This window comes from Nelusetta ayraudi, unplaced genomic scaffold (genome assembly GCF_046127955.1).
Source record: "Nelusetta ayraudi isolate G7.1 ecotype Tasmania unplaced genomic scaffold, CSIRO-AGI_Nayr_v1 ptg000128l, whole genome shotgun sequence".
NCBI lineage: Eukaryota > Metazoa > Chordata > Actinopteri > Tetraodontiformes > Monacanthidae > Nelusetta > Nelusetta ayraudi.
Genome location: NW_027466178.1, coordinates 902,919 through 917,817, shown reverse-complemented (window position 1 = coordinate 917,817; position 14,899 = coordinate 902,919). Strand labels below are relative to the sequence as shown.

The window sequence follows — 14,899 nt, the reverse complement described above, 5'->3', positions numbered from 1 at the left end:
CGCAGAACGCGTTAAACAACTGCATGATTATAAAAATGATAGACTACATTTGTCGTGTTTGTATTTTATGACATCAAATAAATTGTTGGCTGCTTATAGTTTTCTTGTTGTGCTAATAGGAATGCTTTGTTCTAAAATTTAATACATTTTGTGCCCAAGCCAAGAAAAATACCCAAATTAAATATCTATTCATCCATTTTCAATCCCTTCTTTTCCTGAAGTCAGGGGTGCAGGGGTCTGCTAGAGCCTCTCCCAGCTGTTCAGTGTTAAAAAAAAAATATTCCAAAAATATTGTAACGTTTTTCAAACCAGTGTCACAAACCTATTGTCTAACATCAATCTCCAGCTTGTCTAAAAGTTCATTTTATTTGTTGACATGACACATGGTGCAGGGGTTAGCAGTCTCACCGCACAGGACATGATTTTAATCCCATCCATGGCAAGGGTCACCACACCTTTACCCTGACATATGGTGATGGATGGATGGATGGAAAGATGGATAAAACAAATAAAGAAAACAAAACTATTGCAAAACCTTGTGTCTAGTGTTGTGGTCTAGACCGCACCAACTGAAACCAAGATTTTATTAAGACAGAGTATCGAGACCCAGCCCAGACCAAGACTGTACATATCAAAGAAAAATCACAACAAAACAGAACAAATGACCAGTACCTTTTTTTTTTTCCAACTCCAGTTTGCTTCTACATCAATGGAACAGCAACATTTCCTTTCAGGAAGGTATCTTTCAATCATTTTCTTTAACATTGTTGCTACTTTGCCAGCTATTTTGAACCATTTTGAAAAAACAACAACTTTGCGTCATAAAATGAAGAAACAAATGAACTAGAAATAAGGAGGCAAGGGGTTAACTATGGGTGTCGCCAACAGAGTGAAATAAGGAAGCAGCTGTATTCTTTACAGTTATTATCATGTCATTACAGTGTCTCAACTGTCGAGTCTCGACTGGTCTGGATCAAAAAACCCAGCCAGTCTGTCCAGTCCCAGACTGAGACCAGACCCAGTAAAAATGCCTACAAGTCTGAGACCCTTAGAAAGTGGTCTTAAGACCAAGACCAACCCCCAGTACTACAACACTACTTGTTTTCAATCTGTCATCTTAGTATCAATATTAAAATGACCATCACAGCTGTTGTTCTGAAGAGATGGGGATTTTATTGTGAAAGGTTAAACAGGAAACTGTAAGGTTTTATATGGTCAGTCAGAGTGGATTTGTGTGAGGGTCGGTTAGGAGAAGGAGCGCAGAGAAATAACAGGCCTGGATTCTCAGTGTGTGTCTCACTCTTCCACTTGCGTATCTCACTCACACTGGGGTGACGTGCAATCTGGAATAACGGACGGAAATGAAAGCGGAGTGAATTTGGTTTGGTGGAGGTAGAAAAGGGTGGAGGACGACATCGCAGGCGACGAGATCCCGGTGAGCAGAGCCGCTAGCTCGGAGACAAGCAGGGAGACAACCAGGGGAGCAAATCACTGGAAGCTGCTGCTGCTCCGGAGCACCACACACAGGGAGAGACTTGAAACCACCAGGTATGTTTACTATTAGTTCCTCTAAGGCGCCTGTTTGTACCTTAACAGGCGGTTTAGCCTCTGCACTGGTCCCCATGGAGCTGTATAATCATTATATTATGATAACTACGGGGCTATTCCTTTGAACTAGAGGACCCCCACCCCGGGTAGATCATTATCATCATCATCATCATCATCATCATCATCATCATCATCATCATCATCAACATCATCAACATCATCATGTAGCTTGACAACAACATAGCAACGGGCTGCTTCCTGCCCAATTAGCGAAATTAAAATTAAAATAAATCAGAATTCAGCCTCATTTTCTGATTTTTCGAGACTTTCCTAAGTCATTCGAAACTGCTCTAAGATGCGGGATTATTTCTAAAGTATTCTCCAGGCAGTGTGCGGCTTTAAATCCTCCCAGTCTGCCCCCAGTGAGTCAACTGGTCGTTAACTGGTTATAAAACTTCACTCCTTCACTCCGCTGCTCGCATCACCACTCTTAGCCTAGTCATTATTAAAGAACTAGTGGGACATTTTCATTTTTCTTCTTAATTGTTTGTTTCTATCTAATCAGTCACCAATCAGTAGTGCGGGATAACGAGCACCATTACAGTAAATGATCGGTACCGTCAGCGGGCCGTGGGGACGTGGTACCAACTAGGCCGCACAGCTTAGCTTTAGCCCGGCCCGCTGCGCTCCACACTGCACCGCTACACCGCCTGCTACTGCTGCTGCCTCCTAGTGACTGATGGCTCCATCACAATGAACCGGTTTAAAGAGCCGTCTCTTCGAACCGGTTCATTGAGAGCCGGCTCTTGATCGGAAGCCGTCTAATTTATTTTTATTTTATTTTATTTTATTCTGGGAGCCGATTGTTTTATATTGTCGGGGAGATATTCTAGCCCCACTAGAGGGCGCTGTAATGTGCTATTGACATCAGACAGTTAGCCTGACTGACATCCTGCTCATCCTAAACACTTATTAAAAAAGTTAAGTTAGTAGCTTTGATTTTTTTTCTGCATTTTTACTTTGGACTTCGGAATAAACTGGTATGTCATCCATTTCCCTTCAATATTGACTTGTTGAGACTTTTGTTCTATGTGGACATCCAATATTGATTTAGTCTTCAGTTGTATGGTAAATTTATCCAAGTAATGCTTGTACTCTTTACCTCTGAGTTGAATAGAAAAGCTTGAGTATCGTGTTTTTCCAACTATCAAGTTAGATGATATAAACCTCTGAATATCTCAACCTAGATGTCTGGGCTGTTCTTCTATGTCAGGGGTGCCCAAACGTTTTTCAGGGGTTGGGGGTGCGCGGCGGTGGCGACCAGCGGTGGTTTTCCGTGCAAAGCCGCGGGCCACTTAAAATCAGTTGGCGGGCCGGTTTTGGCCCGTGCACCGGACTTTGGGCATTTTATTAGTTTATTAGTGAAATGTTTGCTTTTAATAAAGGCGAGATTTTTTTTTCAGCACTGTAAATTCCTTAATTTCACCTCTTATTACAGAAGAGAACGAAAAACTTGTGTGTCAGGTGGCCATCAGTGGCCATCAGTGCAAAACACGACACATTCGATTTGCCAATTTGAATTTATTTCAATTAAAAATGGTACTTTTAGGTTGTAATAATTGCAACTTGCAACAACCCCCTCATCACCACCACAACCTCCTCCGCCACCTCCACTTCCACTTCCACCATCACCACCACTTTCCTCCACTACCATCTCCTCCACCACCACATTGGAACTGAAATAAGACACTGTTTTCCCTGCCTCCTCGTAAAAAAAATTCTAAAGTTGGTTTGACGAGGTTCTGTAAAACACCTCGAAAAAGTGCTATTCAAAATTAAATAATACTTGAATTCCGTTGACTCTATGAAACGTATTCTAGCAGCGTAGGTCCAAGTATTTGAATAGTTCCATTGAATTACGTGCAGTCGTACTGAAAATAACGAATTACAGTTCTGTGTGACTTACACTGTGGTGCCGTTCCAGTTGTAACATTTTCATCAGTTTCTTCTCACAATTCCTGACATGAAACGATGCGCGCTGCAATTGTAAATAGCATTTTTGGATGTGACTAATGAGCGTGTCCTGACTTGACCTCCTCAGCAGCGATGGCAGATGCAGACCTTGACTTCCAGACGGGCGATGCCGGGGCCTCCTCCACCTACCCCATGCAGTGCTCAGCCCTGCGCAAAAATGGCTTTGTGATGCTGAAAGGACGACCTTGCAAGATTGTGGAGATGTCCACCTCCAAGACCGGGAAGCACGGTCACGCCAAGGTCTGTCAATACTGGAGGACCAGTGCCTCGGTCTTTTAAGATTCACTTCCATCTCCCCCGAGTGAGATGTCGCAATATCTGTCATAATATCACATTAAATATCAAATAAACAATCAGCCTGTTTTTAAAAATAAAAACACAGCTGATAAACATGAAGTGAAAGTGGAAGGAAGGGCCAGTAAAATGTTTCATTTGAACAGTTTTAGAGCAGATGAGAAATGTTCTACAGAGCTCAATAGAGGATGCAAACACACTTTAACCCTTCAAATCAACACTTGATTCTGGAGTGCAGATAATCAACTTTTGTTGTTTTATAAGCAGTCTCTTTAAAGTACTTTTATACATAGTGTTGGATCAGATTATTTCCTTGTGTCGTGCTGCTGATCCGCGTGTTCGTTGAATGAAGAGTCTCAGGAGAAGAATGCCAATTTAAATATATCTTTAGTAAATAAACAATTCAGGATACACATATGCAGAGCTCTGGGCCGAGTTCAAAACCCTAGCAACAACAAAGTGTTGTCAGGGCATGAAGTCTGACTGCTATCTGTCCCTTGACCCAGTCCTTTTATCCATAATGAAAACATGCAAATGATCTCCGGTGTTGTCCTCCTTTGACTGGCTTGCCACCCTCCTTCCGATCTGGTCTGCTGGAACACTTCCCTGCCATAACCTCCTGGGCTGAAAAGTTCTTGTTCGCGTGCCTGGATGGGTCATAAACTTTATGGGGGTCGCTAATGCAGTTTCTTCAGCTGACCACTCTCTGGTCACCCAGGTCACTGTTCCTAAGGCTTAATGACTTACACAGTAACAGTCTTTACTCTGAGGTTCTGAATGAACCCAAAGTACTGATAATGATGGGCAAATGATTATAAGAGGACTACATGTATTAACATTCATTACATTCAAACATTTAACTAACTCTAATAATTCTAACACATACATACAATATTAGCTAATATACTCACTCACACGGCTATAATGCATTAAATTAAATATAAAATCACAACAATAGTCACATTAATTGTTCATGCAAACTTTTTTGAAGGAAAGTGATTTTTGCTTCCTTTAGATTTAGATTGTAATTGGAGTTGTTCTTTAGTCAAATAGCTGCAAAGCTTCCTTGTGGTCACTGAAAGGCTCAGCTTCCAAACAGCAGAGGGTCTTGGAAGTAGTTTTCCGCATTTGATCCAGTTGTAAACGACCATCTGCTATCATGATTGATAAAGGGCATCACACTATCATAATCTAGTTGCTACCCAAGTTTACGTCACTCTACCCAAGTTTCATCACACACATTTTGTGAGTGAATTTACTGTATTTGCATCAAAAAGAAAATCTCGTTCATACGTCTCACATTCATATTTCTTAAGTTATTCCACCTCTGCACTGTGTTTCAAATCCATCATCAAACAAGTTTTGGCTGTTTTGCACCAACACACCCAGCTGTGGTGCATTATTAGCTTCATGTGTTTGTTGTTCCAGCATGTCTGCCAGTCACTCAGATTGTTTCTATGCTCCCTCGAAAGATCTTAATGAGCATAAAATCGCGATGATGCTGTTGCTTTGCTCTGGCTGTGCTGCTGAAACTGCAAAAAGAAAACCTTGAAGTTTTGTCACCTCCAGCTACCCCCAATCTATCCATCTATCTATCTATCTATCTATCTATCTATCTATCTGTCTGTCTGTCTGTCTGTCTGTCTGTCTGTCTATCTATCTATCTATCTATCTATCTATCTATCTATCTATCTATCTATCTATCTGTCTGTCTGTCTGTCTGTCTGTCTGTCAGTTGATAAATTATCACAAATTTCTTAAAAGCGTCTATCCTGTCTGACTCGAGTGAAAAGTGAAAGAAAAGTGAAGAGTGCATGCTGTGTGGAGACCTCATTGGCCATCTTCTCGAGCGTCAGCCTTCCACACGTCATTTGGAAGATCGCACTCTCAACTCGGCTTTGATGTTTTTTTCACGTCCATCCATCTAATATCGCCGTCCATCTGTCTGTCCATCCCCCCATTAATTCTTATTATTGCGTGTGTGTCTACGTTTGTCATGCAGGTACACTTGGTTGGCATTGACATCTTCTCCGGTAAGAAGTATGAGGATATCTGCCCCTCCACTCACAACATGGATGTCCCCAACATCAAGAGGATGGACTACCAGGTGAGGTGGCCCAGCACCGGCACTCTTCCATCAAAAGTTGCTTTTCTCCACCCATTGTAGAAGCCCTTTTATTTTCTGTTGGCATGTTATTGTTTTTTGTTGTTTAGCCCTGGGGTGGGAAAAGTTTTTGATTTGTTTTGGTTCAATGGCATCTCAAATGTGACAGAGGGGCCGGAGCAGCAGCAGATGGATGGTGTGTTTTGGGTCCGGGGGGGGGGTCAAACTCAAACACTCAGTGGGGCCAAAATGTCAAACTGTGACAAAGTCTCGGTCCAACTGATATTTATTGAGCAAAATCTTCCTCCAGATAGAACAGTGAACCTTTTTATATGGAGCCAAACAACCTGAATATGGAGCAAAGCAAAGCTTCATACTATACAATAAATAACTTCATATTACACACATGCAAAATCCAATTTCATGATCAATTATTTCTTCTGGGATTTGTAGTATGTTGGTTTGGTTCCTTTACCTAATATCATGCTACCAAACCGCGTGTTCGTTTAATGAAGAAAAGAGACAAGTTGAATCTGAACAAGTTTTAGTAAACAGAAGAACAAGACATTTGGTACAGAGATCTGATGGAGAGATCTCTGGAGTCGAGTCCTGGCCGTCGCCGGAGTCAGACTCACAACTTTCTCCCAAGAAAGTCCTTAAATGCAAAGACAAACAATCTGACTCCTGATCTGAATGTCTTCTCAAGTGTCGTCCTCTGATTGGATGTCCATTCTTCCTCCTTCAGTTGCTGGGTGTTAATGTCATTGTTTGTGAGTCAGGAAGCAGGTCCTTATTTGGCTGTGAGCCAAATGGTCCATCCTTCCTTCCGGTGTGACCTGTTGAAATCATTTTGTGGCAAGACAAGCTCAGGCTACAAGTTCCCCTCCCTGTGACTGGATGGGTCGCAAAGGCAGTTCCTTCAGCTGACCACTCTCTGGTCCCCCCAGGTCACTGTTTATGAAGACTTAATGAGTTTCACAGTCTTTGCTCACAAGGTTTTGAACACCGCCAGCACTACATATCGTAACATTCAATACATTTATACATTCAACTCAATGTAATAATTCCAACTTATAAATGTAATGTTACAAATATAATAGCACAATATGCAATGATGCATGATATTAAATATCTGATTACAACAAGTATTAGCACTACATGTGGATAATACCAGCTCTAGCAGTGATTGTGTATTGGCCTTGGCTAAAGATTATGACATTGTGGGTCAAATTTGGCCCATGGGTCAGGGTTTGACACCTGCGGTCTAACAGGGGGACAAGAAGTGTCGACGGTGCGTCTAACTGTTGGTAACTGGTGTTGTGCTTCCTGACAGCTGATCGGCATCACGGACGGCTACCTGTCCCTCCTGCAGGACAGCGGAGAGGTGAGGGAGGACCTGAAGGTTCCTGAAGGAGACCTGGGGAAGGAGATCATCTGCAAGAGTGATGCTGGAGAGGAGATCCTGGTCAGTGCAGCTGCCTGATCCAACCAGGCCACCGTAGCTTGTTAACAGCAACATGTTTATCGTTAAAAAAAAAAATGGGGGAAAACCAATAGTATTTGACACAGAGCTGAAGAACTTCCTCTCACAGAGGCCGTTAATGCTGATCATTATATGGCCCTGCTCTATGTGTCCACACTGGCAGCTTTATCTAGTTCAAGCCCAGTGGTTTGTGTCATCACTTGCAAATAAAATCAAAGAGTAAACCAGCAGGAGAAGAAAACCTTTTTATTTTTCAGCTCTGGAGGAACATTGATCTAGAAATAGCACTCATTCACTTCCAGCCCAACTGGTCAAAGGTCAGATGACCTCTGACAAGGGACACAAATTATCGATTAATTCATTAATCGTTAGTTAATTGACCTTATTGACCGATTAACAATTAATTGATTTTTCCTGAGAACCGAAATGTCACAATGAAAAATGTGTCAGGAACACATTATTTCACCCTTAAATATTTTTGAGGGTCAAATGTGACCAATTTTTACATTTAAACATTTATCCTCTGACTTCAAGTTGAACTGTAATGGGTCACATTTCAACTTTTTGTTTAAAAGCAACTTGTTATAGGTTTACAGGTATACACCACAGCATTTAACAAAAAACAAAACCCTGTGTAAAAAATGTTCAATTAGTTGGGACTAATTTAATTAAATTAAATTGAATTGATTCAATTCTTAATCGACAATTAATCGATTCATTGTTAACATCCCTACCTCTGACTTATGGAGTCTGGATCCCTGCTGCTCTGGAGGATCAGTTGGTTTTCCTCTGATTGTACAAAGAAGCTTTCAGACGCCTTTGGTTGTGATTTAGTGCTGTACAAATAAAATTTGATTGATTGATTGATGGAGGGAGTCGCTAATGCATTGGACCAAATGCTATTTAGTCAACGACAGCTGCTTGAGAATACAGAGTCGGTTAGCGGTTGGTGGGTTTAGGAGCTGTGAGGAAATCACGTTTAACAAGCCAGGTGTGTGCAGATTACATAACTGCATTCACCTGTTCACCCCAGATGACTAGGCGTCGGGGGGGTGTGATATTTTCTGTTGATTGTGTTGCCTGATTTAGACCACTTAGTCTTTCCGGTGTGTTTTATTTTTTCTAGTAGTTGTATCAAGTAGTACTGTTTCGCCCACGGTGACGCCGTTTTGTTTCAGCGGTTGCCAGTTGGCTGCAGTAGTGGGAGACACGGACGCCTGCAAAGAGCTCGTTATCCAAATCCCATGCGAACAACAAATAAAACACATTTCTGCAAAAACTCTCACAGTAACAATTAAAGTAAATGGTTGAAAATGTGAATTTAGGAAAAATTAGTTTTGGATAGAAAACAACAAAGTCATTTACGAGAACTCATCTGTGCTTTTTTTTTTTTCAGGTAACCGTTCTATGTGCATTGAATGAAGAGTCTGCAATCGGCATCAAAGCAATAGCCAACAAATAAGCCACTGCGGGTAAAATATTTACATTGATGTAGTTTTGAGGTGCAAAGTTTCAATCTATGTGCAAATACATTTTTGTTTGTGTGCCGACCTCTAAGGTCAGTGTCCTTGTGATTTGTGTTCCAGGATTGAATGAGACGCACTGGACCTGGAGAAGAGGAGGGATGATGCCCGTTCGATGCTACTTTCCCTCTTTCTCTTGTTTGTCTTGGTTTTTCATACTGTCCCTGCTAACCCTACTCTGATCTTCCCTTGAGTTCCATTAGGAGAGAAAAACAAACATTAATTGGGTATTGGTCAAATTATGTGAATATTCACGCAAAAATGTCACGTTTTAAAACTGGTGAAAGGTTTGTGTTCTACGAAGCCGCCACCGTGGGAAAGAGGTGGTGATAAAGTCACAACTGTGTGATGTTTGTGTTCTTTTCTATGTTCCCGTTGAACGAAGGGCTCCAACTAAACATCTGCATTCTTCAGTTGACGTTTACGGCCTGAAACACGTCCATTAAACAAACATTACCAATATGGCACACAGACAATCCCCCCCCCCCTCTCCCCGACACACACACCCCCTTGGTTTTGATAATGCAAATCTGATCAAGTCCTTCATCAAACCTCCAGCTCAGTTTTCTTTGAGAGCCTTTTGGTGCAGGCCTGCGGGGGAAACAAGCAGCCGTTAGCAGCCGTGCTGAAGGCAGCAGGCCCCTTGTTGCACTTTGGGATCCTTATTTTGTCTTCACGCAGCGAGTCCAAACTGTGCAGAATGTAAGTCCAACAGAAAAAAAAAAACAAGAAATAAAGACGACAGAAACTGTCGGCGCCGTTTTGCATCCAATTTTTATTTCGCAACAGAAGCTCTGAGCTGTGATGTGACAGCGTGCAGGGAGCCAAAACAAAACAATACAAAGCATTAAAACAAGTCAACATAACAACTGGATGAAGTGTGACTGGTCTAATATACTCATCAATATTAAGTGATCACAAAATTGAATTGATTTTGAATATTTGATATCTTTTTGCCACGCTGCACTCTGATATCAGTCGTGATCGAACGGCCCCTCCAGATTGGCCAGACAGTATCTGTCAAATATTTCACAGGTCAGCTTTTTTTTTTTCTCCACCGTTAAAGAAGCCAGAAAAAAATAAGTGACGGCAGCAAAGCCAAAGAGAGAAGATAATACAGGATGGGGAAAGTCCAAATGAGGAGGAGCAGCAGCGCCTCCTAGTGGTGGAACCTCTGCAGGTCATTTTCCATGGTGGTAAAACCTCTGGCTGCTCTGACTGTGGGAGAGGAAGCCGTGGCGAGGAGCAGCCTGAGGGGAGCTCTGGAACGGAGACTGTTGAAGGAGAGAAGATCCATGATGACACTCAGAGTTGGCGCGGATAGTTTCTGACTCATAATTAGTCTGCATTGTAGTCACTCAGAACAGCTGCGATGCCTCAATTATGCTGAGACGCAGTGGCGGGCCACCGTGCACCCGAGGCCTTCAGTGACTCAGTCCTCCTCCCTAAAATAATGCATGTCATATTACCCTCAATATGTCACTACGGCTTGAGAATCCATAGACAATCTCACTGAGACATCACATCACCTTCATACAAGGAACCTAGTCGAGCCAAATGTGGTTTCCGGAGCTTTTAAATCAGAATTAAGACAAAGTTTGTTAAAACTCACAAATAAAAGGTGATTGTCAGAGATTCCTCAACAAAGTTTTAAGAAGTCCCCCAACACTAAGTCTAAACTGGTCCAATAAAATAAAATAAACATTTTTGCCACTTCCTATGAGACCAATGAGATGATAATGAAACAAATTACTGAACTATTAAATTACGGTACTAAACAATTCAACATTTTGCTGCAGCTGCTGCGTCAATGATTCTGCAACTAAATCTTCATCTTCTCCTCAGCCATTGTTGGTTCGACGTGGTGGCAACCGGATCTCCAGGTTGAGTTCAGTCTAGGAGGCTGTCAGGTTCTTAACCAATCACAGGATGCCCAGGTGTCAAGTTCAGTGTAAGGCATCGCAGACTCCAGATCTGATTGGCGAATCGCAATTAACTGTTGTGCATTAACTGATGACAGACAGGAGCCTGCTATGTTGATTCTGAAGGCCTCAGGCAGATTTCATATAACCTGACAACACAAGTTAGCTGAAATATGATTGGATAAAAACTCTACCATAATATACGACAATGGAAGCAGTACCATCCAGTGGATATTACATGATGTGAAAAGAACTGACTCTTTATTATCATATTTAGGGGAAATTGTACTTTTCTCAGTATGGTTAGTCCAGGAGGACTAGCTAGGACTGACTGGTCCTGCCGGCGCCCCCCACTGATGAAACCAGAGAAATCCAAAGTGTGTCTGTGCAGTGCATCTGAATGACTCACCTTTGCAGTGGGAATTTGGACGGCCATTGGAGGCGTGGCCAGCAGCCCGGGAGCAGAGGGATGCATGGTGGGAGGGTGCATCGGCCTCAACGCACCCTAAAGGGCGGGGAGATGAGCATCAGCACACAGTTAATGAGGTGAAGAAGAGGGCAGCACGCTGGACTGCAGTGCAGGTCCGCTGTCTTACCGCATCAGTGAAGCCAGACTGCTGGTTGGCGTGTTCCAGCTGCTTCTGGAGGGGGATTCCTGCTCCAGGGATGTATCCTGGGGAAGACGAATCAAGCTCTCATTGATGTGCTACAACACTTAGCAGGATCAGTTGGAAAAGTTGTGCAAAGAGGTGAAGTGAGCTACCAGGCTGGGAGGTGAAGTGGCTGTGCACTGGGTATCCTGGCTGCTGGTGCGGCAGGTACTGCATGGCCTGAAACGCTGACGCACCTGGAGATAAAAGCACCGCTGTCTGATTTAACAGGATTAAACACATTTCAAATCATAAAATCTGAGGGTGGTTTGAAGTGGACAACTATATTTTGTTGAATTCTTGGTATTGCAGTGGAATACAGAGTCAAGTGCACAAATGTGTCCATTTATCCAAAACCATGTAAAAAGTCCCATAGAGACTCAGACCAGCTGCATTTTGGTTAAATATGCCATCTGAAATTATTTTAGTGGATGTTGTATAAACAACACAAAAAAAAGTCCATTGGACAAAAGAGACGAGTCAAAAACAAAACAAAAGCACAGTTTTCAATACGCATGCAAACTTTTTCTTCTCAAAACCTTTGCTGTATCAGTTTTACAAAAGCTCTGGTTTTAGCCATGTATAGATCTAAGTTTGTACCTCTGATCTGCGAGGTGCTGGCAAAGCTGACGGGTACGGAGGGTCCCGGGCCGTAGGTGGCGGGGTGCTGGGCGGGCGCCACGCCGTAGGGCTCATGGACTGCCGGGCTGCCACTGAACTGTCCGTGCTCGGCTGAGGCCGAGCTGAAGCTTGGAGTCTGGTAGTGTCGAGACTGGAGGCAACAACATCATCATGAGGCTCACAGCTGGGGGGAAGTGAAGCAGGGTCATGTGACATTGTCCTTCACTCACTGGAATGACAGCGGCGGGGAAGAGTTGTTTGCTTCGCTCTCCCAGCAGTGCACCGGGTCGACTGTGGCTCACTGGACTCCCTGGTGGAGGACGCTGCTTAGTTTCATGTCACATCACAGACTGAGATGAAATATGAATAAAAGCCCAAACCTGGAATGCTGAGGAGGTGCTGGCTAGCGTGCATGGGCAGGCTGGACTGGTAACTGGCTGATGTCAGAGTCGTGATGTCACTGATGGGAAAGCAGGCACCAAAATGGGGGTAGGTTTTACATTTGTGTATGGCAAAAATAAAAAGCAAGATAGAAAGTGTATAGAAAGAAGAGAAAGAAACTTCCTCCACAGCACCTCTGCTCCTTCCTGCGTCTTTTCTCCTCTTCGTGCAGGACTTTCTTCAGCTGTAAGAAGAGCTGATGTTTCTCTTCTTGGAGTCCCTGAAGTTTCTCCCCCATTTTCATGACCTGAGTTTCCGTTCACAGTTTGGAATCAGACGATTGAAAGCACAGCAAAGCTGAATGTATCACTGTTGAACTGGGACAGCCCCTCAAACCTGCTCTTTAGTTTCCTCCAAAGACATCCTCTCCTCTATTTCTTTTGTCCTCTTCCTCTCCTCCTCCTCCTTCATCTTCTGCTCCATCATTTTGTCCACTTCTTCCTCCTCTACACAGGTAAACACATTGAATTTAATGTAAGACCACTGTGCTGAAAGGCAATATTTCCATTATGGCTCATTTGAATTTAAAATGTGCCGGAAAGTATTCCACAACTGTCATGCCTTCACATCCAAAGTCAAGGTTGGTTGGCTTGTGGATTTGTTTCTTTGTATACAGAACACAATTTATAAAAATCGTCTACATCACGCATGGGCAAACTGCGGCCCGTTAAGCTTATTAATCCGGCCCCCTGAACTTGAAAAAATTAAAATAAGTAAGTCATAAACTAGCTGTGTTTTCAGTGTTTTCAGAGTCATTTCAATAAAGAGCTAAATACTTTGTTGCAACTTTGCTTCGGTTCATTTTCTATTGACATTAAAGCAACATGTTTTCTACATATCTCATGATATATTTTTTCCTCCAATGAGCTGGCTCACCAAAACACTCCATCCATCTGCTGCTGTTGCTGCTGCTCCGGCCCCTCTGACACACTTTACAACCCACTGTGGCCCCACCAGTCAAACAGTTGGCCCAGCCGTGGTCTACATCTTTCAGCCAATCTTGCTCACCTTGTCTCTTGCGCTCCCGCTCCCTCATGATGTGTTTGTGAAGGGCTCTGGCCATGGCGTTGGACAGCTTGGGTCTCTCCAACAGAGCGGGCATGGTGACGGGCAGTGGGGGGGCCAGCTGGTGGACACACACACACACACACACACACACACACACACACACACACACACACACACAGCCTGTTAGAAAGAAAACTCTAAAACCACATGACATTTTCTGTCATCTAAATGTGTGGTGTGTGATATGATAGTGACATGTCAAACTACAAGAGTTAAGTTAGGTCCACCCCCCCGTGTGTATGAGGATTAGAAAAAGGTGACATTAGCCAGTGGTACCCAGGTCTGAAATGTAAAATGGAAGAATTGCAAGATGTGTGCAAAGTGCATGAATTAGAAGATTCAGTGAGAACAACTGGACTTCTGGTTGTTGTGACGTCTTCAGCATCACTAGAACCAGAAGTCCAGTTGTCCTCACCGAACCTTCGACTGTAATAAGAGCTGGATGACTGAGAACCTTCACAGACACAGTGATGTGTTATTTGCAATGACGGGCCTAGCTACTAACAGTTTAACAGTTAGCGTTGAGGATATTGAGCGGTTTTTTTTTTTGTTTTTTTTTTAAACACTTTTAGTTTCACTAGTTTTCAAGGCTAATGCACAAACAACGGGCTAATAAAAGAGCGTGATTAGCAGGCACAAGTATGTATTTATGGTGCTTTTAGTTCAAACTTCATTTAGCTGCTTTAGCATGAAGCTTCCACAGGCGGCGGTTCTCTACGGCGCTACGGGGGTTTACAAGAGAAATCTTACTTTTAATCCTTTGTGGGTCGGTTAATGAGAAGGTAAAGGCCTCGCTGGATTCAACTGGAGGTGACGTGACTGCAGCAATAGTCGAACACAACGCCAGAAGTTTCTTTCCGAGACGTTAGCAAGACGATTCTGATCGGCCGCGGGTGATAAAAAAAAAAAAATTGCGCTTCCGGTGTCACCACGCTCATTTCCTCCGTGATGCATTGTGGGTGTTGTAGTGTCTACAGCGTACTTTTACAAAGACGTAAACAAGCTATCACGCATGCGGGAATTCTCGAGTGCCCACGTTAATTTTAATTTACAGTTAAATTAGTGTTGACCTGTTTTGCTTGGACATGTTATTCAACTATGATTGTGTCTTAAAACGAAAAAAGAGCGAGTCAACCCATACCGCTGCCCTTGCTAGAGCACAAGGACAAAGATTGAAGTGTATTATATTATATATTATGTCAAGTGTATGT

General features: G+C 43.0%; 2 protein-coding genes across 3 annotated transcripts; one reads left to right on the top strand and one right to left on the bottom strand.

Moving 5' to 3' along the window:
* Positions 1–1,224: 1,224 nt before the first annotated feature.
* On the top strand, positions 1,225–9,739 carry LOC142904538 (eukaryotic translation initiation factor 5A-1). Of its 2 annotated transcripts, none has more exons than XM_076050699.1 (6): positions 1,225–1,548; positions 3,653–3,822; positions 5,879–5,983; positions 7,314–7,445; positions 8,860–8,935; positions 9,050–9,739. In XM_076050699.1, exons 2-5 carry the CDS (start codon positions 3,655–3,657, stop codon positions 8,923–8,925), a joined length of 471 nt encoding a protein of 156 aa, XP_075906814.1. In that variant the 5' UTR covers positions 1,225–1,548; positions 3,653–3,654; the 3' UTR covers positions 8,926–8,935; positions 9,050–9,739. The 2 variants fall into 2 exon arrangements, with proteins under 2 accessions (XP_075906814.1, XP_075906812.1); XM_076050697.1 differs by having other exon boundaries at positions 3,650–3,822.
* A 3-nt stretch (positions 9,740–9,742) lies between these two features.
* gps2 (G protein pathway suppressor 2) lies at positions 9,743–14,607 on the bottom strand. The gene is made up of 11 exons (XM_076050695.1): positions 14,439–14,607; positions 13,629–13,746; positions 12,957–13,066; positions 12,755–12,867; positions 12,560–12,639; positions 12,410–12,489; positions 12,159–12,330; positions 11,672–11,755; positions 11,505–11,581; positions 11,318–11,413; positions 9,743–10,260 (listed from the first exon to the last, which is right to left on the bottom strand). Exons 2-11 carry the CDS (start codon positions 13,720–13,722, stop codon positions 10,168–10,170), a joined length of 999 nt encoding a protein of 332 aa, XP_075906810.1. The 5' UTR covers positions 13,723–13,746; positions 14,439–14,607; the 3' UTR covers positions 9,743–10,167.
* Positions 14,608–14,899: the final 292 nt, after the last annotated feature.

What these genes read in the sequence shown, in the direction of transcription:
- gps2 (XM_076050695.1), bottom strand. Translation starts at nt 13,722, where the DNA reads ATGCCCGCTCTGTTGGAGAGACCCAAGCTGTCCAACGCCATGGCCAGA. An exon ending in TCCCCGCCGCTGTCATTCCA is followed by an intron (nt 12,331 to 12,409) that starts GTGAGTGAAGGA and finishes TGTTGCCTCCAG; the next exon opens with TCTCGACACTACCAGACTCC. An exon ending in TCCAAATTCCCACTGCAAAG is followed by an intron (nt 10,261 to 11,317) that starts GTGAGTCATTCA and finishes CTCCTTCAACAG; the next exon opens with TCTCCGTTCCAGAGCTCCCC.
- LOC142904538 (XM_076050699.1), top strand. Translation starts at nt 3,655, where the DNA reads ATGGCAGATGCAGACCTTGACTTCCAGACGGGCGATGCCGGGGCCTCC. An exon ending in GGAAGCACGGTCACGCCAAG is followed by an intron (nt 3,823 to 5,878) that starts GTCTGTCAATAC and finishes TTTGTCATGCAG; the next exon opens with GTACACTTGGTTGGCATTGA. An exon ending in ATGCTGGAGAGGAGATCCTG is followed by an intron (nt 7,446 to 8,859) that starts GTCAGTGCAGCT and finishes TTTTTTTTTCAG; the next exon opens with GTAACCGTTCTATGTGCATT.